The 23,859-nt window shown below is 38.6% G+C and overlaps 2 protein-coding genes across 6 annotated transcripts in view; one reads left to right on the top strand and one right to left on the bottom strand.

Moving 5' to 3' along the window:
- ATP10D (ATPase phospholipid transporting 10D (putative)) overlaps positions 1-16,223 on the top strand; it is a 102,221-nt gene extending 85,998 nt beyond the window's left edge. For 2 of the 3 annotated variants that reach the window (XM_088789884.1, XM_074324640.2), the window contains 5 exons: positions 478-678; positions 5,511-5,591; positions 6,780-6,884; positions 10,991-11,178; positions 14,737-15,203. In XM_088789884.1, coding sequence (XP_088646010.1) covers positions 478-678; positions 5,511-5,591; positions 6,780-6,884; positions 10,991-11,178; positions 14,737-15,067 — 906 coding nt within the window. In that variant the 3' untranslated portion in view covers positions 15,068-15,203. Of the gene's footprint in view, positions 1-477; positions 679-5,510; positions 5,592-6,779; positions 6,885-10,990; positions 11,179-14,736 lie in introns of all 3 variants that reach the window. The other variant, XM_088789883.1, reaches the window with a different exon arrangement.
- A 1,761-nt stretch (positions 16,224-17,984) lies between these two features.
- CORIN (corin, serine peptidase) overlaps positions 17,985-23,859 on the bottom strand; it is a 199,978-nt gene continuing 194,103 nt past the window's right edge. For 2 of the 3 annotated variants that reach the window (XM_019741053.3, XM_019741052.3), the window contains exons 21-22: positions 21,866-21,999; positions 17,985-19,778 (exon numbers count right to left, since the gene is read on the bottom strand). In XM_019741053.3, coding sequence (XP_019596612.2) covers positions 19,596-19,778; positions 21,866-21,999 — 317 coding nt within the window. In that variant the 3' untranslated portion in view covers positions 17,985-19,595. The remainder of the gene's footprint in view (positions 19,779-21,865; positions 22,000-23,859) is intronic. The other variant, XM_074324644.2, reaches the window with a different exon arrangement.

Here is a 23,859-nt window from a genome sequence, read left to right as displayed (position 1 = left end):
ACCAGGAACCGGGCTAGGTTCTCTTTATCTAGAGCTAAAATATCTCAAGTTGAATACCGGCTCTGCCACTTAGTCAGGTAACTTGGGGAAATTTCCTTACCCTTTCTGTGCCTCCATTCCTTCATCTGTAAGATGGGGACAAGAATAATTCCCAAGTTGTTATGAAGATTAAATGAATTATTTGTAAAGCTCTTAGACTAACACCAGCACCACATAGTAAGGTGTGTATGTGTAAAGTGTGTGTGTGGTTACATATGTATGTATGCGTGAATGCATATATATGCTCTAGTGTAAAAAACATTTATGAAAAGAAAAAAAGCTATGTGGTAAGATGTGCTGATCTTCCATTTTGTAAGTGAGGAAACTGCGCTGAGAGAGAGGCTGCTATCACACAGCTCCAAATAGCCGTGTGTGACATGTGCGGTCATAGCCTGCATTGCTGTTTCTAAGATCAGATGTCCCTCTTTGTGTCCCTAGGCCTATGTGAACCTCCTTTTCTGGTACCAGTTCTTTTGTGGATTTTCAGGAACATCCATGACTGACTATTGGGTTTTGATCTTCTTCAACCTCCTTTTCACATCTGCCCCACCCGTCATTTATGGCGTTTTGGAGAAAGATCTGTCTGCAGAGACCCTTATGCAACTGCCTGAACTTTACAAGAGTGGTCAGAAATCAGAGGTGGGTGCTAAAGCAAAACTACTTGACTGATTTCATATCCATTGTCAAAGTCAGCGCATTTTCCAGTCAGTCCAGCTCAAATACTGTGGTACGTTCAGAACTATGTAAAAGTATTTTGAATTGTCTGGTTGTTTCAAAAGATCTCTACTACGTCCATGGCAGATGTTAAGTCACTCACTTCTGAGATGAACACAGGTGAAACTATGAAAGACCTTTGTATTTATATGAAGAAATCCAGTGTTTAGACCTTACAACTAATGATGTTTAGTATTTACTAAACTCCACTCTGCCACCTATTGCACAAACTACTAAATGTCCCTGTCTCATTTATCTTCACAAAATACTTTAAGAGAAAACCTAGTATGATTCCCATTTTGAGATGAAAAATCTGAACCTCAAAGGGGTTGAGTAATGTTTCCAATAATCTCATAGTTGAAAAATGGCAGAGCCAGTGCCAGAACCCTTCTCAGTCTGGTTCCAAAGCCAAAGTTAAATCCTTCAGGATCTACTGTCATGCAAAACAGTAGAGTGATCTCAATGGCTCCCTCTCCCTAAAACCATTCCCCACCTCTGCTTTACTGATCTCTTAATCCTATCAATCTACCACTGATGTATCACTTATATCTGTTCTCCCATTTCCATCCTTCTCTCACTGCCCTGGTCTCCCTAGAGTATTATAGTACCTGATTAATTGAGCTAGCTGTCTCAAAACTCTTTTGTTTCTAATTCATCTTTCACATAATTCATAATAACCAACATTAATATAGTTCCTATGAACATTTATGTAATGCCTCCTATATGCCTGGCACTGTTTTAAGTGCATAACATATATAACTAATCCTCAGAATGACCCTGCAAGGTAGATGCCATCATTATCCACATTGTAGATGAGGAAAGTCAGGAAGGGTCCTTAACTAATCTGCCCACATCCCAGAGCTAGTGTATGCTGCAGGTGAACCCAGGCTCCCGAGCCCATGGCATCTACCATTAATGCTTTGCCGAAGAAAGAACACCAATGCTGTCTTTAGTCCTTGGGTTTCCCCACCATGTATTTACTGCCAGAAATCCAAAGTGCTCTCACAAGTACATTGTCAGGATCACAGGGACTGAGGTGGACCAGCAGCCTACAGACACCTGTAAGTGGACAAAGCCGACGGGTCAGTCAGATATTCAATGCTTGATAAGAAAGCTCTGTTAGTCAGGACTCTTTCAGATGCAAGTGACAGAAAATCAGCTCAAAGTGGCTTCATGAAACAGAGACATTTATTGGCTCACATTGCTGCAAAATCCAGGAGTAATGGTGACAGAACACTGTTCTTAAAGAAACTGTAAATGTCCTGGTTCTGACTCATCAGCCTAGGTGGCATCCGATGCCTTTCTCTGTGTTTATCACTGTGGCTAGAAATAATGATTTCTCATTTATCAGGCTTAGGACGTATATGGTTCCTCCTCCGGGCTGAACCACGTGGGAGGAAGGGTTGGGAAGAAGGGTTTCCTCTAGTAGGACTGGAAAGACTGTACTGACACCCACCATACGAAATCTATGTTTTGGTCTTCAGTCACTGTCCTTCAAACAACAATGCAGATCGGCCCATGTGAGAAATTACAGGTTATGTTTAGCCTGACTTTAAATCCTGTTTCTGTGGCATGTGAGCTTGCTTAAGTTATTTAACTTGCCTATACTTCAGTTTCTTTATGTAATGGAGATCATATAGAGGATTAAGTAAGATAATACGTATAAAAGTTCTAGCCTATTAAGCTCTCTATATTGCTATATTGCACCCCCCAAAATTAATCAGAAATTTGAAGAAATCCTGAATTGAAAATGATACATTTATTTTTGTCAGTCCAACTTTATTCTGGCTTGAACTGCCTTTCTGGACTGGAGAGTAATTTAACATCTTTAGGTTATATGGAGGAGCCAACAGAGAGGAGAAGTCACGCATTCAGCTCTCAGGGAAGAAGAACTCCGCATAATCCTTTAATATCATCCAATCCATTCAGATCAAATATAGGGATTTCCATAAAGGAGCCCAATCTGACTTTTAAAGTTCAAGGCCAAGATGTAGGTATGTGTGATTGATATTAATGAAGGTTGTTCTGTACCTCAGGCCTAAATTAAATTCCAAGTCCATTCGGCAAAGAAGGGTAAAGGAGGGACCTTCAAAGTTTTTATAGCTGGTGTTTTAAAAGCCCATTTGTGCAAGCTGAAGCTTGTCATTGGTCCTTATCCTTGGAAGAGTTGAGGTCATTGTTTCCTGTTGTTGAACCCTCTTGTCAGTCCTTTGTACACATTATCTATTGAGCTGGCCAGTTTTATAATACATGTACCGTGTTTCCCCCAAAATAAGACCTAGCTGGACAATCAGCTCTAATGCGTCTCATTATAGTAAAATAAAACTGGGTCTTTTATAATATGATGTGATATGATATGATATGATATGATATGATATGATATGATATGATATATAATACCAGGTCTTATATTAATTTTTGCTCCAAAAGACGCATTAGAGCTGATTGTCCAGCTAGGTCTTATTTTCGGGGAAACACGGTAATAGGCAGATTCCTAGCATGCGGCTATCGATAAAAGGTAATTGACTACCTTCCAGAAGGGTTTCCTTTCTTTGAATGTGGCCTCCAAGCAAATTCTGTTTTATGTTTGGGCCATTTCCTGTCTTCAGTGTCATGAAATACACTGTCCAGAGTTATAGAATCCCTCTCCTTGAGAGGAGATGGATCTGGAAGGCTGCAGTCAAGAGATTTCCCTTCCAAGAAGAAATCGTCTGTTACTCACCTCTCATAACCCACACAGTCTCCTTTTCTGGCTTTGACTTCATGTCCAGGTTTTCCCTTTCAGTTTCCAGCAGATCCCATAAGTTGCTCCCTTCAGCCTCTCATTTATCTTATCCTTGACCCTTCTCTCTCTACTTCACTGTTTTACGTGCATAACATATATAACTAATCCTCAGAATGACCCTGCAAGGTAGATGCCGTCATTATTCACATGACTGTGGAGAAATTGTATTTTGTACCTTTTTACTCTAGGCTTTTTGAGCACCTCTCTTCCCCCAGAAGCATGAAGTTATATTTTAACTTCTCCCCAAATTATTCCCTTGTGTCCAATGGCAATACGGTTGCCCCTTTGACTCTGCCACATTCTTTTCCACCATCTGACTGTGCTTCTTAGGTTTTATGGACACTTAGAAGAAAAAAGACAGGTAGAATATTCCATCATTTCCAATGAGGAAATAGTAAAAGAAGATATAGGGAAAAGTAGATTGGAAATGATGAATCTTCATTGTTTCATTTTCTAGAAGATAGAAATAAAAAAAAAGGATAGATATAAAAATTCCAAGTGTAGTCTTTTGAAGAATGGAAGAAAGTATATGGAAGAATTTGTGTATTTATAAAGTTTTGTTCTTTAGGGGCTAATTAGAAATTTTCAAGGAAATTTTAGCTTCTTTTTGCATTTGGAAGTAAATACAACAAAAAACACGTTAAGAAAAAAAAGTCTAGTTCAGTGATATGATATGTGTTACCATTTTTGTCCACGGCAGAAATCTCTAATAAACTGTAGCACTCTATCTTTCCCACTGGGTCTGAATACGGCCTCAGAATCCTGCACACACATTACCATTCAATCAGAGTTGGCTCCTATTTGAAAACCTGTTTTCAATTCAGTTGACTGGTGTGTCTACTTGATCTCTCCATAAGCTTTTGGTAGGAGGCAGTTTAGCACATATGTAAGAGTAGTTTATTAATTCAACGAATGTTTATTGAGTACTTGCTATGTGCCAGGCCCTGTTTTATTTACTTGAGTAAAAGAATCAAAGTCCCACTCTATAAAGCTTGCGTTCTGTTGAGAGAACCAGAAAATTATTAGGTAAACAAATAAGATTATTTTTGATGATGATGAGAGACTTCTGAGGATGCCGTGGTAATAAATGATTGAGTGGGCATTACTGTTAGACTGATCTGGGAGCGCCTCTATGAGGAAGTGATAGTTAAGCTAGGCTCTGAATACTAAAGAACTGGTTATGCAGAAGGTCCAGAGCAAACCTTTCTGGCAGAGAGAATAGCCAGATGAAGAACCCGCAAGGGAACAATGGATTTGGCATTGTTTGAAGAATAGAATGAAGTCTGTGTGGTGGGAGCATGGTGAATGAGGGTAAGAATGGTAGGGGTGACCCTAGAGCAGGGACTCCAGTAGGCAGACCATGCAGGACCTTACTGGCCATGGGAAGGAACTTAAATTATATTGGAAATGCAGTGGGAGGTCATTGGAGGAATAGGAGGGGGTCAGTTTGATTAATTACGGAGATGGCATGATCCAATTAACAGTTTTTAAAAACCATCTAGCTGCTATGGGAAGATTGGATTAAGGGTAGGAGAGGAAGCAAAGACACCAGTTAGGTGGCTATCTAGTCATTCACAGAAAGAGTTGACAGTGAATTGGAATGAAGGGAATAGTGGAGATAGAAGTGGGTGGATTGGGAGAAGTTTTTGCATGAGTATTTTCTGATCAATAGGAAATGGAAAGTTAGTACTACTCTCCCTATTTAAGGTAGATTTAAGATTGATCCAATAATAAAAGCAATATGAGTTGAAGAAGAATTTCATCAGCAATTTTTTTCACCTGTGAACTCATCTCATTCAACTATCACCCCACATTCTTCTACCATTATATACGAATCCCAGCTCTTTTGTGAGTGAGAGAATAAAGGAATATAATTTTCTCTCAGAGAAGCAAAAATAAGTACTGGCTTGTGTTCTTTGATTTTGCTTTGACCCTTGCTAATCTTCCTCCCCAATATCTGCTTCATTTTCAGGCATACTTACCTCTCACCTTCTGGATCACCTTGTTGGATGCCTTTTATCAAAGCCTGGCCTGTTTCTTTGTGCCTTACTACGTGAGTCCTTGTTCACCCAAAGGATTTGTTATTAATGAAGCAGTGATGCTTCTTTGTACTTGGTTGCTGGCATTAGCATATAGAATGGGTATATTAGGGTACATTGTTCATATAATCAAATTGATTATTAACTGACTAAATTATACCCCACCCAAAAAAAAGTGTTAGGTAATAGATGAAATTTGGAAAGAAGTGCCTAGTTGAGTCCTCTTAGGTCTCCTTTTAGTCCTGTATTCCTTGCTAATTTTCATCAGTGACTTAAATAAAATTGAAAGTTGCAATATAATTAGATGAGCCAACATCAGAGCAGCAAAGTCAGAATATAGAATCTATTATTAGTGAGTGCTGGGCTAATTCTATCAGGATGATATTAGAGTATTAAATTTAAGCTTCTATAAGTAGTCTCCCTAAAACTAAAAAACCTGTTTTATAGGCAAAGAATGGGAGGAATGTAACTCAGCAAAGAATGTGTAAGAATTTAAAAATTTAGGCCAACACTAAGCACAAAGCAGCCTGATCTAGCTCCACATCTTCTCCTTGATTAAGACACTAGTTTGATCATGGATGATGTGAACAAAAGTACAGTGTTAAGAATACAAAAGATGATAGTCTCTAAGTAAACAATTTTTGTTCTTTAGTTCTTTATTCAAATAAAATGACTTGAATTTTCCCAGCTAGGATATTCTGTACCTTTCAAGAGGAATAGATATGGCAATCTGAAGTATATTCAGAAGAGAATGACTAGAATTTTAAAAGATCAGAAAATGGTATGACTTGAGGAATATTTTAAGGAGTTGAAAATAAACACGTAGGAGAAGAGGGTATATTTACTTAGCAGAGATATAAACTCAGGTTAGACATCGTAGCTGCTTCAAAGGTTTGTAGCTCTGTTAAATGGAACATATTTTATATTTCTCTATACCTTAAAGAGCTAGAAATATGAGTAAAAGTTTCCACAAAGATGCATTTATGATTCAGAATAAAGAGGAATTCCAACTGGAAAGTTCAAAGATTAGATGGCCCGTCTGGGAGAGAGTCTGTCTCTCTTTTCTAGAAATGTTCAAGTTTATCTGAAATGACCAGTTATTAGAAACATTGAAAAAGGGACTCAGTGCTCAGATGAGCTGTAGAATAAAGTCAGGATACTCACACCACTTGAGATCACCTCCTATTGTCCTCTCTTTGTAGACCTACCAGGGCTCAGACATTGACATCTTTACATTTGGAAACCCCCTGAACACAGCAGCTCTGTTCATCATTCTCCTGCATCTCGTAATGGAAAGCAAGAGTTTGGTGAGTAGTTTTTCTGCTTCTGAAGTAGCTTGGAGTTCTTTGTGCTTGGGGAAGTGTCTTCTGTTAGCCATGACCCTTTCAAAGCCTTCCATGCCTCGAAGACAACTGGTAATGAGAAGAGTGATGACTCCACGGAAGAAGGGTGATTCATGGCTACTCCTACTGATTGTTGAATGCCATGATGCTGAAGTTCATGTGCAGTCAGGGAAAGTAGAAAACACCTGCCTGGTCCCCTTGTGGTGTCCATGGTGAATAATTCATGGACGGGTGAGCCAGGCTGGAGAAACAATTACTCTTCTATGGCCAGCATTCTTCAAGACCAAGCTGATGCCTTTCAACTAAAATAAAAAGAGGTGTTATGCTGTAATCTTGGTATACTGACTTTAGTAAGTGATGATTGTATGCCTTTTTCATAATAAAAGAAAAATTATCTTTTTCTCCCTCCAGAATGTCTACCATTAAGTCTTTTTACCAAAATGATTCTCTGTAGCAAAGCCAATGTGTAGGATTCAGATAGTGAGAGCTTTACTGTAAACCTCCCTTTGCAGAAGAAGCACATAACACCCACCCCTGGAGAATAAACTACCTCTGATTATTTATGCTGCTCACTCATTTCCATTGGCATTGTCTCTGCTGTAATCCAAGTCACTGTCATCTCTTCCTGAACTATTGCTACAGTCTCTTTTGTCTTCCCACCTCTGCTCTTGACTCCTTCAATCCTCTACAAAACAACCAGAAACATCCTTTTGAAACAAAAATCCTATCTTTTTGCTCTCCTTTTGGTAAAATCCTTCAGTGGTTTACCATTGTACTTGGAATAAAATCTAAAAGCCTTAGGATGGCCTACAAAGAAAGCTTCAGGAGGTGATGCCTCTACTTCCATCTCCAGCTTCAGTTCCACTTATGGGTGGAACCACACCATCTCTTTTTTACTTTCTCAGGTACACTGAGCTTGTTAGCATATCAAGGCCTTAGCATTTACGGTATCTTCTGATTGGAGTATTCCTTATTCTCTCTTGAATCCCTATTCTTTACCCAGCTCATATGTTAAGTTAGGTCTCCAAGTAACAAAAATGCTACTTCCCCCAAGAGCTCTTCCCTAATCATCCATTTTCTCATACCATCCTCTTGTTTTTATTCATAGCTCTAATAATAATTTGTAGTTATTTATTTAATTATGTAGTTATACTTGTACGTTTGATGCTTCTCTTCTGCATTAGACTATTATCTCTTTGAGGGCAGGGTTCGTGTTTATTTTTTCTACCACTATATACCATTTCTAGGACAAGACTGGCACACAGAAGATGCTCAAAAAAATATTTGAATAGATAAATGAATGATTAAATTACTAACCAAAATTTGGGGTATATATACCATCCTGGTAGTGATGCATTTCAAACAGGAAATAGCTGAATGAGGTTATAGTTTAAAACATTGTATAAGGTTATATTACAAAATTATTTATAATCATTTCTAAAGTGGGGCTGAATATTTTTGGCATCCCTTGCTTTGCTTATGACCTGCTGCAACTAAACCTTGCAAGCCTAAAGTATAGTAAAAGGTAGTAGCTGCAAATACCAGGTGAGGTGAATAGAGGGAACTCTAGAACTAAAATATTTGTCATTGTTTTAATATCTATTTAAGTTCATTATTAAGCAGTTGTGTAAGTACTTTTGATCACTGCCTAAGGGAGTGTCATAAATGCTGACATTTATGAGTTTGCCGAAGGATCTAACACTTAAAGTGTGTCAGTTTGAATTCATTGGTAATGAGCCACAGCAATCTGTTCTGACCAACCTGAGCAAAAAGAAAAGTTGTTAAAAATATATTAATAGCCATGGTAAAACAAAATAAGACAAAACAAAACCACCCCAAAGAACCAGAGTGGTTCCTGAGATCCAGGGCCCAGAAACTAATGGGCAGGCTTGTCCGGCTTTTACTGTTCTAAACTGTCTCCAATTGTTTTGTTTCTGCTCTTGCCTCATTGTGCTCCAAATTTAGTCCATGATGACAGAATTATATTTCCTTAGCTCCAGTCATAGGTTTGTCTAGAGGAGGAATATTTTGCCAAGACTATGCATAATGCCAGGTGTCCTTACCCAGAAGAAGGGGAGTGAAAGCTGTGTCAAGAAAAACAGTGGCTGCTATATAAAGGATGCATCGTTAAAGAACTATTTCTCATGCCAGGGAGAAACAGTTCTTTAATGATTGTTTCTTGGCGTGAGAAACAATTGTTCCTGATGCTCACGGCCTCTGAAGGTCCCTTGTCAAATAAGAGTCAGCCATTCTGAGAATATGAATCGGCTTCCCTTCACCTCTTGCTCACCATCTCATTGCCACCTCCCGCCTCCCTGTTGGTTTTTACTAAGTTTCCCTTGACTTTAACTTCCTTGTATCAATTCATTCAAAGGTCTCCATCAAGGCACTATCTCACTTGTCGAAAGCACATCTTAAGGGGAAAACTTTCAGTCAATAGGGCTCCGTGGAAAGGAAGGCCATTTGAGAAAGGAAGAAAAAGACATCATTGTTCTAGAGCAGGGGTGTCCAAACTTTTTTCAACTTTTTTTTACCATTATGCGGTAAAATACACAAACAGACGGGCCACTCACTCGAGGTGAAGTATGTATTGCCTCACCTGGTTTATTTAAGTAAACTAAATATGTTTTTGGAATTTGCTGCGGGCCAATTAACAATGGATTGCGGGCCACAGTTGGCCCGTGGGCTGCAGTTTGGACACCCCTGTTCTAGAGGCATGATGATGTTAAGGATTTAGCCCACATTTTCTGAGCAGTTTGTACATTAAAAATACAAAACAAAACAAAACAAACAAACAAACGAAAACGAGCAGTCTTTGTGACTCTTGAAAAGGTATGTATCATGGGGAAATATTTTGCAAAGTTAAGCGGGAAGAAGAAAATTGGATCTTGTTTGAAAAGTATAGACCTAGGGGGAAAAAGAAACACATTAATAAAGGCAGTGATTCTCCCAAATGCATAACACACAGCAGTGTGGTGCACACTGTGAGTTTGGTGCTGCTGTACACTGCACTAAATAATACTAAACACTACATAATGTAAAGGTGATTCTCCAGTCGTACTTTGGATTTTGTCAAGGAGGAAGTCTCTCTGGGGCTATTATGTTTTATCATAGCAACTCTTGCTAATTTCCCTTTATAGACCAGATTCTAGACTCAGCACTTTTATGAAGGGTAATGCTGATTTTACCTTTAAGGTAGTAATCTTGCCTTACTTTTTTTCTAAATAAAGTTACTTAATTAAGTAGTGAGCCAGTTTAAAGAAAAACATTAAGAAAAATAATAATTGCACGCAATACATGGATATGAAGGTGTCTAGGTTATGCTGTAATACAGAGATTTATTTCTTGCATATATAAATTAACTGAGGTTCCAGACAATTCTAGAGTAATTGTCCTGAGGGGCAGCGCAGTAACTCAGGCTTTGTCTTGTGGCTGTATCATCTGGAATGGTCCCCAAAGGGAACTTCTTGAACAACATGGAAGGAAAGGAGACAGCATAGGAAATTGCACAACAGCTCTTCCTTGCTTCTAAACTAGAAGTTTTGCATATCCCTTCCTTTCATATTTTAATGGTCAAAGCAAGACATGCGGCCATGCTTACTTTCAAGGGAATAGGAAAGTACAACGTTTCCACATGCTTATTAGGGGGAAACAATAAGAACATTGGTGAGCAACAGAAATGTCTACCACCTATGTGAATGGATAAAGTTTGAGGTTCACTGGATTAAGGTATTACCTTAATGAAGAAACAGACCAATGAGTGACTATATGGGAAAAAAAAAATTTAAGGAGAAAATCCAAACATCTCATGGTTCATGGACAATACAGAATAAGCTAGTCATCAGAATTACCTTTTGGCATTTGACCTAGTTTTACAGAATTTAAACAGTGATGTGAGCTATTCATGAAAGATGCTCTTGTTCAGCTCTTCAGTATTTTGTGTTTTGTTCACTGAGGTTTGTTCCACCATTTACCCATCGCTTAGACAGGTTGTCTCTTCAACACAGCAGGTTTTGCCTGGCTGCAAACCCTCTGAGTGAGCGTGTTCCTTTCCTCTGTTTGTCTTGCAGACTTGGATTCACATGCTGGTCATCGTTGGGAGCATCTTGTCTTATTTTTTCTTCACCTTGGCCTTTGGAGCCATGTGTGTGACTTGCAACCCACCATCCAACCCCTACCGGATTATGCAAGAGCACATGCTGGATCCGGTGTTCTACTTAGTTTGTGTCCTCACAACCTGCATTGCTCTTCTTCCCAGGTATGGTGTTTGTTTTATCAAGTGAAGTCATAGGCTTAGAATTTTCCAAGCAAATACTAAGAATGGATGGCACACCACCGTGTTTAGGAGTAGAGAAGTCAGCCTGTGTACTAGTTACATATTGGTTTTGACAATTTTACGAGAGAATGGAAGGTTTATTTCTCTCTCATGGAAAGCTAATCTGGATGACAGTCCACAGGGATAGGGCAGCTTTGCTTCTCTTGGCTGTCCAGCAACCTACATCCTTTCCTCTATTTTTTTGCTCTGTCATCTCCCAAGGGTGTTGCCCTCATCTACATGATTGAAGATGACTCACCATCAGCACATCCCTACCTGCAGGCGGGAGAAAGAGAAAATGGGGGGCAGGCAGCTTTTCTCTCTCTCAGAGTTCTCTCTCTCTCTCTGTGTCTCTGTCTCCCTCTCTTTGGTAACAGCATAACCCAGAAGTTGCACACATTGCTCACATCCTATTAACTAGAACCTTGGTCTGTAGACTGTGAGTGGCTATAATGTGGGAATTTCTAAAAGGAAGAAGGGGGAGAATGAATGGGTACTGAGGGACAAGTTGCAGTCTCTACTGCAATCTGTAAACACTTAAAGGGGAAGTTGTTCCCTCCCTTATCTGGCCTTAGTTATCCTTCCAATTTTAGTTAACTTGATTTCTCATATGGCATGCAATGGAAATGGCTAAGAAGTATGCATGGGTTTTTAATCTACAGATTCTTTAAGCTCTGTTAGAGCTCTTCCTCTTTGTAGTTTTATAAAATCTGTTTAGTTGAAAACACTATAGCAAATAGTTGTTCTGCCTTCCTAAACATGATATCAGAGTCAAAATGGTGATTTCTTATTATTCTCTAACAGAGTTGGCAAACTGTGGCTCATAGGTCAAATTTGGCCTACTGCCTGTTTTTTGTAAATGAAGTTTTATTGTAACACAGCAATACTCATTAATTATGTATTGTGTATGGGTGCTTTTGCTCTACAACAGCAGAGTTGAATAGTTCTAACAGATACTTTCTAGCTCGTAAAGCCTGAAATATTACTATCTGGCCCACGGGGAAAAAAGTTTGCTGATGCCAATCTGTAACAACCATCATAAGGCACAGAGGGCACAAACCTCTTTTGTTAATGCACATCCCTTCTAGAAATGCATAAGAAGCCCACCTGAGTCATTCTACGGTGGTTATAGTTGTATGCTTAACAATATCACTGTTAAACTGAGATGCTTCTGTAGTGTTCACTGTTATTACCAGCTATCAGCTGGTTATTACCAGCTGGCAAGATGCACTTGTAGAATTCATGAAGAAACATTAACGTTATAGCCTTCAAATTTCCTTCAAGAGAATTAACTGTACAATTCTATCTAATATTGTTCTGGTAGGCTGAAAAATGACCCCCTAAAAAATATCTGTCTCCTAATCCCTGGAACCTATGAATGTTACCTGATATATAGGGAAAAAAAGGACTTTGCAGATGTGATTAAGTTAAGGATCTTGAGATGGGGAGATTATCCTGTATTAACTGGGTGGGCTTTAAATATAGTGACAAGTGTCCTTATAAGGGAGTGGCAGAGGGAGATTTGACACAAACAGAAGAGGAAAAGGCATTATGACCACGGAGGCAGAGTTTCCTTGGCCATGAACCAAGGAATGCTGGTAACCAAAAGCTAGAAGAGGCAAGGAGTAGATGTGGAGCCTCTAGGCCTTCCAAAACCTTAATTTTGGCCCAAATGAAACTGACTTCAAAACCCTTGTCCTCCAGAACTATGAAGGAATAAAATTTTGTTGTTCAAAGCCACTAAGTTTGTGATAATTTGGTACAGAAGCCATAGGAAACACTTACAGGTTTTGGTACAAGGAAGATGGGTGCTGCTATAACAAGTACCTAAAAATGTAGAAGTGGCTTTAAAATTGGGTGATAGGCAGAGGCTGGAAGAATTTTGAGGCACATCATAGAAATATACTGGACTTCCTTAAACAGGCTACAGGTAGAAATATGGACATTAAAATTCCTGCTGGTGAGGATTCAGAAGAAAGTAACAAGCATGGTAGAGAATGCCTATACCATCTTAGAAAATACATGTACGTCTTATGTTATCATAAACAGAATATTGCTAGAAAGGTGAAAGTTAAAACTCAAAAGGAACCGAGGAACATGTTATTGGAAATTTAAGATAAGTGGATCTTTGCAATACAGTGGTAGAAAACTTAGCTAAAAACACTACTTTGATGTGGAAAGCAGAATTTGTAAATGATGAACTTGGTTATTTAGCTGAGATTTCCAAGCAAGATATTGAAAGTTTGGCCTGCTTTCTTCTTCTTGTTTATAATAAAATGTGAGAGAAGAGAGATGAGGAAAGAACTGTTAAACCAAAATGAATGAAATTTAGGAAATCCTCAGTTTATCCAGATTTTAAAAGTTGCTAAAATTATGAGATTGACTGTTGGGAGGATGCTCTACAGAGAAGGCCAAGAGTGTGGTTGGACAATCTTTTACTCGTGTTAAGAGAAGAGGCGTGTGACGCATGGATCCCCTCAACCATCTCTGCAGCCACCAGGAGAGGAGATGGGATTATACAGGAAAGATCTGTGGGGGAGTCTCTTATCTAATGGCATAAATGACATACATTGGTGACTCACAAGGTTTTTGAGAATGCTATAACAGCATAAACACTACCAGCTTCAGGACAAATTTGTGGTAATTTGTGACAGTAGCCACAGGACATTAATATAGGACGTTAATAGCTAGTATTTTTTTTTTTTAAGATTTTTTTTTTTTAATTGGGGAAGGGGAACAGGACTTTATTGGGGAACAGTGTGTACTTCCAGGCCTTTTTTTCCAAGTCAAGTTGTTGTCCTTTCAATCTTAGTTGTGGAGGGCGCAGCTCAGCTCCAGGTCCAGTTGGCGTTTTCTAGTTGCAGGGGGCACAGCCCACCATCCCCTGCAGGAGTCGAACCGGCAACCTTGTGGTTGAGAGGACACGCTCCAACCAACTGCGCCATCTGGGAGCTCAGCGGCAGCTCAGCTCAAGGTGCCGTGTTCAATTTTTAGTTGCAGGAGGCGCTGCCCACCATCCCTTGCGGGACTCGAGGAATTGAACTGGCAACCTTGTGGTTGAGAGCCCACTGGCCCATGTGGGAATCGAACCAGCAGCCTTCGGAGTTAGGAGCATGGAGCTCTAACCGCCTGAGCCACCAGGCCGGTCCAATAGCTAGTATTTTTTGAACACTTACTATGTGGCAACACTCCGCCTGCTTGACATGTATTTTCTTATTTAATCTAACATGCACTATTGCACTATTGGTATCTACTATTACAGATTTTATGTATTACTTACTTAACAAGCACTTATAGGACACTTGCTATTTCTTAAGTGCTTTATAAATGTCAATTTATTTGATACTGTTATCTCCATTTTATATTTTGCTTATCCTTCCCCTTTGCCTCAAGGAGGCAAAAAGCCACAGAGCCTTTTACTTTTTCTAATTGGTGAGTACTTTTTGTGTCCCATGATGCATGTGAGATGAATATAATTGCATGATGCTTTTTGTAACCTAGGTTTGTGTACCGAGTTCTTCAGGGATCCCTGTTTCCGTCTCCAATTCTGAGGGCTAAGCACTTTGACAGACTGACTTCAGAGGAGAGGATTGAAGCCCTCAAGAAGTGGAGAGGAACTGGAAGGATGGGTCAAGAGACAACTAAGTATGCTGACGACTCAGCTGCCAAGTCAGAGAGAAGACCCATGTCTGGCTCTTCTAATGTCTTTGCAATGATGTCAGCAACTTCTTGTGCTGTTGAGCAAGGAGACTTACCTGTATGTGAAACTGCGTTAGACTCAGGCTACTCTGAAGCTAAGACCTCAGAAATAGCTGGACCCTCACAGTGTTAAAAGAGCAGGATACCCTCTTTGGAGTTGCAAGTATTTCTTCAAGTTCGGGAGAGGGATTTTGAAGAAGCACCTTTACCAAGCAAGAATGATTTGGATTTTTCCTTAAAGGGCATGAACATTTGGCTTGGAAAAGCTAATGAGATAACCTTTCTTTATTGTATGTTTATAGATACATTTGTAAAAGAGAATAGAGTTTGACCTGGACAGAGTTTGGGGAAGAAAAATATTTAATTAATCAAATGCTTTTATGAAACTTTTTGGATTTTATAAAAGTATTTTAGTTGTCTTAGATATATAAACATTTTCAAGGGAATTCATTTGAGATATATTTATTTTACTGTGAGATCTCATATTCCAGAGAAATGCTTTAAATGAGCAGACTTCGGTCTGATTTTATTATTATTATTATTAAGAAAAAAGAAAAACCCTTGTTTTAGGTTAATTAGTTAGAACTCTAGGAGATTTCAACATGAAAAGAAAGTTATAAATTGCTAATTTCCAGAGGAAAAAAATCCCATGAGCCTTTTAAACGACAAGGTAACTAAAATAGGATAATATAGTAAGTGATTATTAATAGCTTTTTAAATTTCCTATGGGAAGATGCCTTTGGTCTTCTGACTGAAGATGTTAGGCCTACCTCTCTGCTCATTTCAGTGTTCTCCTGAGGTGGAGCCTTCATTGGGAAGGGGCAGGAGGATACTAGGGTTCCGTCAGGTAATGGAGAGGTGTTCCTCTTTCAGCTTCCAGTCAAAGGAGTCCCTTTCCTGAGGTCTGCCTCTGTGCGGGTGTTAATTGGGAACAAAGCCCATAGCTAAGGCAGACAGAATCAGCTGAGCCTGTAGCCCATTTGGCAATTTCCTGTTCTCTAAACCTCATCAGAATGAGACAATCGATTTCAAAACAATCTTCAGGAGACCATTTGAGGGTTTCATAATCTCTACAACGCCCTACAACTTTACTGGTTTTATAACCTCTAAAAATGAGACATTATAAAATGAGACTACTACAGGTGGTTCGCAGGAGGATTCTGTGAGGTTCTTAGAAAAATTTGTTTTTTAATATATTTTAGGACAAGAATGTCAATCGCAGGTTAACTGCTATTGCAAATCATGTGTGCTGGCTTTAGTGGGAATAAAAACTGGTTTATACCAAGTAAGACCAGGTGTTATTATCAAATGATTTTGCATTCTGGTTGAGCACTTTTAAAATTCTGTATCTGTTCATCTGAAAATTGTCAACCAGCAGTCACCCAGAATTTCCGTCATGAAACCTCCATGCTAATGTTCCAAGTCCTATATCAAGGTTGTTATTCTCAGGGCTTAATCTTCTGCCTGCTGCCTACTATCCTGGTCTGACGTTGTAGCCTTCTGCTGTTATTGCAAATCGTCTTTTTTTTCTCCTTTCCTTTTTTCCTTTTTCTTTTTCAAATCGTCTTTTATACAGACCCATTTCCAAAACTTTCAAAACCTCACATGGCTAATGGAAGTGCTTTCTGCTTCCTTATTTTTTTTTTTAAATAAATCGTTTAATAAATATTGTGTACTGAAAACCTTTTATCACTCCTGTAGGTAGTCACTGAATCCAACTGTTACTGGTACCAAAACTTAGAAGGAAAACCCCAAAGTACAAATTTTACTAGAATATTGTTTTGGATTTTCATATATGGAAAAATCAGTGATGTCATATCATCTGTTATTCTCAGAGGAGCTGACATTCATTCCCTGGGATCATCATCTGATAAATAAAAATGTAGAGATATATTCATTAGTAAATAGGAGAGACAAAAGACTACAGACATTAGGTCAATCTCCAAGAAGGGAAGTATCTGCGTATATGAGTAGACGAAAGTCTTGTGTGTTCATGTTATGGCGCCATAATCTCATACAAAATTAAAAAATCCTCAGAACTCTGAAAATGTTCTACCTATTAGGCACAAACTCAATGCCCTGAACATATGTAAGGCTATTTATATGTTTAATATGATTTTCATATATTTTTTTGCTACAAACATTGCATTTTATTGCTGAATTGGGGAAGTTACGAACTGGCCACCTTGTGGTTGAAACCCCACGCTCCAACCAACTGAACCATCTGGGAGCTCAGCTGCAGCTCGGCTCAAGGTGCCATGTTCCATCTTAGTTGCAGGGGGCACATCACCATCCCTTGTGGGAGTCAAACCGGCAACCTTGTGGTTGAGAGCCTGCACTCCAACCAACTGAGCCATCTGGCCACCCGGTAGCTCAGCGGCAGCTCATTAACTTCATTCTAGTTGCGGAAGGCGCAGCTCACTGGTCCATGTGGGAATTGAACCGGCAGCCCTGATGCCCCAAGCTTGTGCTCTAACCAACTGAGCCACCCGTCCACCCCCTAAAGTGTAATTTTTAAATTTTGAGAAATTCTGGATTCTTAAACATCTGGCCCTCAGAAGAATGAGAACTGGGGTCTGTATTAAGCCATTAAGAGGTCTCATTTACAAGTGAATAACTCTCACACAAGTTACCCAAGCTGATATGATCTGTTGCATTTTGGTATTCAGCATATTTCACCAAATTTGGGGGGAACCCAACATTATATCATTGCTCCTACGCAAGAAAAACTGACTAAAACACATTGTGGGATATAATTTTACCACAAAAGGCTTGTGAAAGACTTGGATTAGTTTCCAAAAATGTACTATAGACATTAATTATCCTTACACTCTTACCAGGGTTAAAGTTTTCCTTGGACACGCAATAGAGAATTGAGACTATTAGCAACTTCTAATTTCAGACTAATCAAAGAATCATATGTCATCTAAAATAAAAGAGTATGTTCCTGTGAGAGTAAGATACAAGGTAAATTTTGATTGGTGGGAAGCCGGGTGCCAACTATTGTAGTGGGACACACAGTTTTCTGGGACTTGTTATCATGCTCCATATCCATCAAAAACAAAGATTATACCATTTTATTTGTCTTAATGGCTATTTAAAATAAGTACAGTATGTACATTTCACTGAACATGAGTTGAGCCAGTCTAAAAGTTGTTACATCAAGTATATACCTACAACTGTAACAAAACTGACATAGGTTCTTAAACTTTCATACAATTGTGACCAAAATTCAATTCCTGTTTCACATTCTCAGTAGGTTTATACAAACTACAGAACATGTCAATAATCTGGAAAGTGTCAAGACAACTTTTTGAATTTCAAATATGCGTACACATAAGAAAAGAGTACAAAAATACATGTATAAAATTGCAGGTAGTCTCTAAGTGGAATGCTGAGGCAGTCTAGGTTGCTGGTGGAGCTTAGTAGGGAATCCTACCTGTTCAAAGGTCATTTGGATGTTGCAAATGGATGCCTGACTAATTAAGTGTGTGAAAATTTGTTTTGAAGCTTTTCGTATGAAAAAATACTTCAGCCACTAATTACTTCAGAAATCGGTGTGCGTAAAGTGGTCTAGTGCTTAAAAGCATCTTTAAATTTTTGTTTTAATTATTGATGGGAACATATGGCAACACCAGATACTAAACATGTTTCAAGGAAAATTACAAAATGTTATGCAAAGTTTTCCTGTGCTTAAAGTAAATTTCTGTACTTTATTGGTATGGACAGACACAGGAAAACTGGAAAATATTTAATTGGGGGTGGTGTGTGATTTAACTTTATTTTTTTTAAATTGCATCTCTCCAGTCTAAAGCAAGTTCTCCTTGGTCAAAGCTTAATCTCAAATGCATTGTCACATGGGTGAAACAAAATATTTCCCATGAATATTTTCCTTGTTGTTGAAATCTCAGGCGGCTAACTGTTATACACTGAATAGATCCCAGTCACGGGAAGGTTCTATGGAGACTTTTCTACCAAATTATAATCTTGATTTAAGTTCAGAATGGGCAATCCTATAATGTCAAGTGCTTTGTCTACTGGTGTCAACTGATGACTAAAGAGCTTTGCATTCAATACATCTTGCTACTTCAGCTACCTATAAGGATGCTACTTATCTTTTACCTCTGACTTGTCTTTCATAAGTGCTCAGAATTTTGCAGACTTTGGAAGAGTAATAGTAAATAATTTAAGCATGTAAATTACCTTGGTTTTTATAAATCAAAAGCAAGTTTCCAATGTTAATATTGCAAGTTGCCACTATGCTATTGTGCTTGAGAAACAAAAGCTGCCAAAGAGCAGTCAGCCTGGATCTCAATGTCCTGTTGTGATTGAATAAGAGGGAACTTTATAACCTGTTATCCTAGTGCCTGCATTATCCTAACTCGCCAGAGTTGATAATTTGGTGCTACAAAGTTAGGTTGACAAAAGAAGAAAATCTGGCTTTGCTTCTTTTTTAAAAAACACTTTCATTGAACTTGAAATAAGAAAAATAAAGCTGAAAAAGAAAAGTCGAACTGCATTAGACCAAAACAAACATGAAAATTTGCAGTGCAAATTGTTGAGCATCCCAGGTCAGGGGAAGTACTTCTGTACAGTTCTCTGCAGGAAGCTCTCCACAGTCAAGAAGGTCATTTTCTTTGAGTGTCGCTGGCAGTTTGAAATTAGTTTAGGAGAAAGGTGTGAATGTATATTTGTCTCTCAATCCATTCGACGAAGTATGACACATTGCTATAAACTCCAGGCCCCAGGACTTTGGAAAAGCAGACAGAGCCCCATGAAGTTAAACCAAATAATGTCCACTGACCTCCAGGCCGCTCACAAACAAGAGGTCCACCGCTGTCACCCTATAATGAATAGCAGTGGACATTAGTCATTGGTATTTCAGAGTCCTGATGGTGTCTATGCTATCCCGAGGGTACAATAAAGCCAAATAACTGACTTTGGAAAATTTCAACAAAGCTTTTATTGCCAACATGTGGAGGGAACATGCTTTCCACTACACAAATGGAAAGGTCAAGTGGACATTTTAAACTCGATCTTTAAAAGTCCAGGGGTAGCTTGGCAGAGGACTATATTCTTTCTGTCTGTGAAATTAGAAGACATTTTTTAGTTATTTCCCATACTTATCAAAATATGTCAAAAATTGTTTTAAATTTATTATATCAGGATTGATTTATAATTTTATTCTTTAAATTTGATCCATTTTTTAAATGTAGAAAGTACCTACAATTGGGATACTCAAAGATGTTTTTTATTGCCCCACAAAACCACTAGAAAAATATTCTAAACTTACTACTTTCAAGATTCTTGCTATGGAATGAATGTCTTAAGTAAAGCACACTTGCAGACTACTTACTGTATTTCTTAATAGTTTCTGGGACCTTTTCAATTAGCATACTTGAATGGAATTATTTACAGTGAAATGTAATAAGAATTATTTACAGTGAAATGTTTACTTGTAGCCTATATTTTATTTCACATGCATAGAAATTTTCATTCTTGATATTTAAGTTTGTGTTGCAGTTGAGTTTATTCAGTTTTTTTGCCCACACATGACCTTTTGAACATTAACATTTGCTACATTTGAAAAGAGAGTCAGTTAGAGAGGTGTATCCTCTACTGCCTCAGAAGAGAAGGATTGATACCCTAGAAAATAAGGAAGTATGTGAACTCATGGTGAAAATTTACAAATACTCTTTGCCCTGCAAGAGTTTCAAACTTGGACTTATATCTATGGTCATTCCCATTCGGTAATGTTGGAGAATAATGGTAATCATGTTTATAGATGCTCTTCTAAACACTGTCTCTGTATTAGTTCATTTAATCCTTATGAAATCCCTATGAGCTGACATTAACAATAATTTAACAGTAATTATTATTATATCCATTTTGGACGTAATGAAATTGAAGCACAGTTTTATAACTTGTTCACTGGCAGAGCTAGGATTTAAACAAAGGCAGTCTGGCACCACAACTCCAACTCTGTAACTACTAGGCGATATTGCTTCTTAGAAATGTTAGTGAATATGACTGCTGTTAATGCAAAATTGAATTCTGATTGTGCTGTGTGCTTTTGTGAAAATGCAGATCTTTACGTTCATAACTTACCAATGCCGTATGTCTAAATAAAAAAGTATAGACCCTGCAAGGAACTGAATAAATTGTTCTGTCCAAAATCCTAATTGAATATTTTAAAGCAAAAATTACTGGAAACATTTTTGTAAGATCCACCCCACATTTTTTTCATTTCCCCTCATGTAAAAGAAATACTAAGATAGTGACTTATTTAGCTTGAGCTATTTATTATGCCAGAGAGTAATTAAAATGGAACATGTTTACAGGTCAGCTCTATACTTGGAACATGTATATAGATCAGAAATTTAGCCAAATAATTATTTAGCAGCTACTCTTTGCAAATTCTGTGCTTAAGATATACACAGATGAAGAAGGCACTATTTTTGTTCCCCAAAAGTCAGCTGGGTAACAAGAATACCTTTATATGAGAGCAAAATCTAAGGGCTATAAATAAAGGCATCTTCAAAAAAATGAGCAATTACTTCCAGCTGGAGAGGAACAAAAGTGTCTGCCTAAGATGTGGGTTTGAGGTGGGCTTAGTGAGGCAGTAGGTATTAATAAGATAGAAAACAGGAGGTGAAGAGGCAACAGTTCAAAACGAAGGGGAGTATAAAGCTAAGACACAATTTGTCTGGTCTGTCTTTTTCGCGAAGCTAACCTGAGTGAAGCGCATGGAACAATAAGAAGGCTCGCTTAGGGACTGGGTGAAGAAAACCACGCTGTGGATATACATCTGCAACAAATGATTTTCGAAAGAAATGTTGCCAAAGGGCCACACATGAGTAAAGATGAGTTTATATGGACCCACTGAAGTTTTGCTGAACTGAGTCGCCTCGGTAACCAGAAAGCAACTTACCATGCACGAGTCAACTGTGCCAGACTCATAGCCAGCACAGATCATCCGGGCGGTGATGGTCTTCACGTCAAAGTAGGATTGACACTGCTCCAGAGAAATAATGCGGACTTCTCCCTCTTGCAGCTTGAAGGGCACTGGGGGTTTTTTTTAAGAGAAGAAGAAATAAATACATAAGAGGGTTAAATGACTCAAGGATGAGACTAGCCATATATGAAATGATTGCACTTCCATACCCCCAAAAACATATTCTTTACTTCGAATGTCATTTCAAAGACAAGGCTTGTTTGGAACCAGAATTTTCCAATTATCAGTGTTGACAGCCATCATCATGTGAAACGCCTTTATTTTAATGAGAAAATTGAAGCACAGAGCAGTTAAGTAACTTGGTTAGGTAACTGGCATCTTATTATATATGCTGCAACAAAAACAGCAGCCACTGCAATGAAATGGAAAATAATCAGCCCATAGCTCTGCCCCAGATAAGAGGCTGCCAGCTCAGGGTCAGTTCAGCAAGCCAGTCCCGCCCTGCTACAATGCACCACACCTGTTTATTCTAGCAAGGGAAGGGCTACCCTACCCTTGGTCTAATGCATGTGTCTCACCTTGTGCTACAGTGGCCATTATGTGAGTAAGAACCTTGAGTCCTAGAAGATATGACAGAGAGATGTCAAAAGGGACAAAGCCATCCCTTAGTGTCAGCAGAGAGAATATGTGAATTCCATCTTGCTTGAAAGTTCTTGCAGAATAACAATGGATTTCTCAAGGCATGAATCTTTTGTGTTTCACCATTACACCAAATTATACACCTTTTAGATTGTGATGGTGAAGCAGTGCACATGTACAGAGTACCTTATTGGAAGAAAGAATTACGTTTGGAAAAAGCAATGCGAAGCAGACAGTGCAAGTTTCACGAGTTGCCAAAAGAATGGTCAGAAGAACCATCGCTCACATGTAGTGGGTGCTCAGTATTCTCTGGGCCTATTGTTTTTAATCTTTACAAAAATCCTGTGAGTTATACCATTGCTATTATTTTTTTCCACTGTATAGTAAGCTAGAAAGTTGTGCAATCAGGGTCAATCAGATCTTTTTCAATGAATTCAGACCCTTTGTGCTATATTACATATGTGGTATATGTGATATGTTACATGATTGTTCTGAGTTTGAAGTGGATTATTGTGAGAACAATACAAGTAGAGGCAATAGAAAGTATATCCTGCTCTTATCTCATAACACAGTCTAATTATAACTTTTAAAAACAAAATGCACAGGAATGGTGATATCATGTGTCTGACATTGCCTTCGAAGCTCTTACATGGGAGCTTCTCAGAAGTCACTGACTTACTTCTGCCTATTGAGTTTTTCTTTTTGTGCTCAGTTGATCATATAAAAAAAGAAACTCAACTTAGCTCAAAATTTATCTGACTACATTGCAAAAAAAAAGAGAAGGAAATTGTCCTTCACATTGGCAGTTGTTAAGGTGGATAACCGGACACCAATATACATCACCATTCCTGAATACTACGGCAGTACCCTTGTTCGCACTGGAGTGGCCAGCACTTACCATTAAAGAAAACGTCTCGTTCACTAAATTCCTACTCTAAATGTTACACAGGTGAAGCAAAATGAGAGAGTCCGTCATGGGGGCTAGGAGTAAGTACACATTTTTAAATGTTTTCTATGTTTAAATCACACTATTTTAATCACTTTAAATAGGCAAATAGCAAATTGGTCTTCTTTCTCTAGAAGAGCTATGTTACCATGTCGACAAGACCAAATCATAACACAGAATTGGAAATGTGACTGCAGCCTGACTGTCGGAGCCGTGGTTGGGAACTGCCTACCCCCTAGATAGAGGCTTTGCCTGCAAAACATCGATAGAGACAGTCCAAGCGGGGATGACTGACAGGTAGGTCTCATCTTGCATGGCAGCCCAAAGCATGAGCAGTGGCTCCCTGGAGAAAGAATCTGAGGTGGGGCGAAGGATTTTTGAGGTT

The sequence above is a fragment of the Rhinolophus sinicus genome, chromosome 1 (assembly GCF_057876585.1).
Source record: "Rhinolophus sinicus isolate RSI-liver-muscle chromosome 1, RSI-T2T, whole genome shotgun sequence".
Taxonomy (NCBI): domain Eukaryota; kingdom Metazoa; phylum Chordata; class Mammalia; order Chiroptera; family Rhinolophidae; genus Rhinolophus; species Rhinolophus sinicus.
Note: the sequence above shows the minus strand (reverse complement) of the source record. Positions and strands in the feature narration are given on the sequence as shown.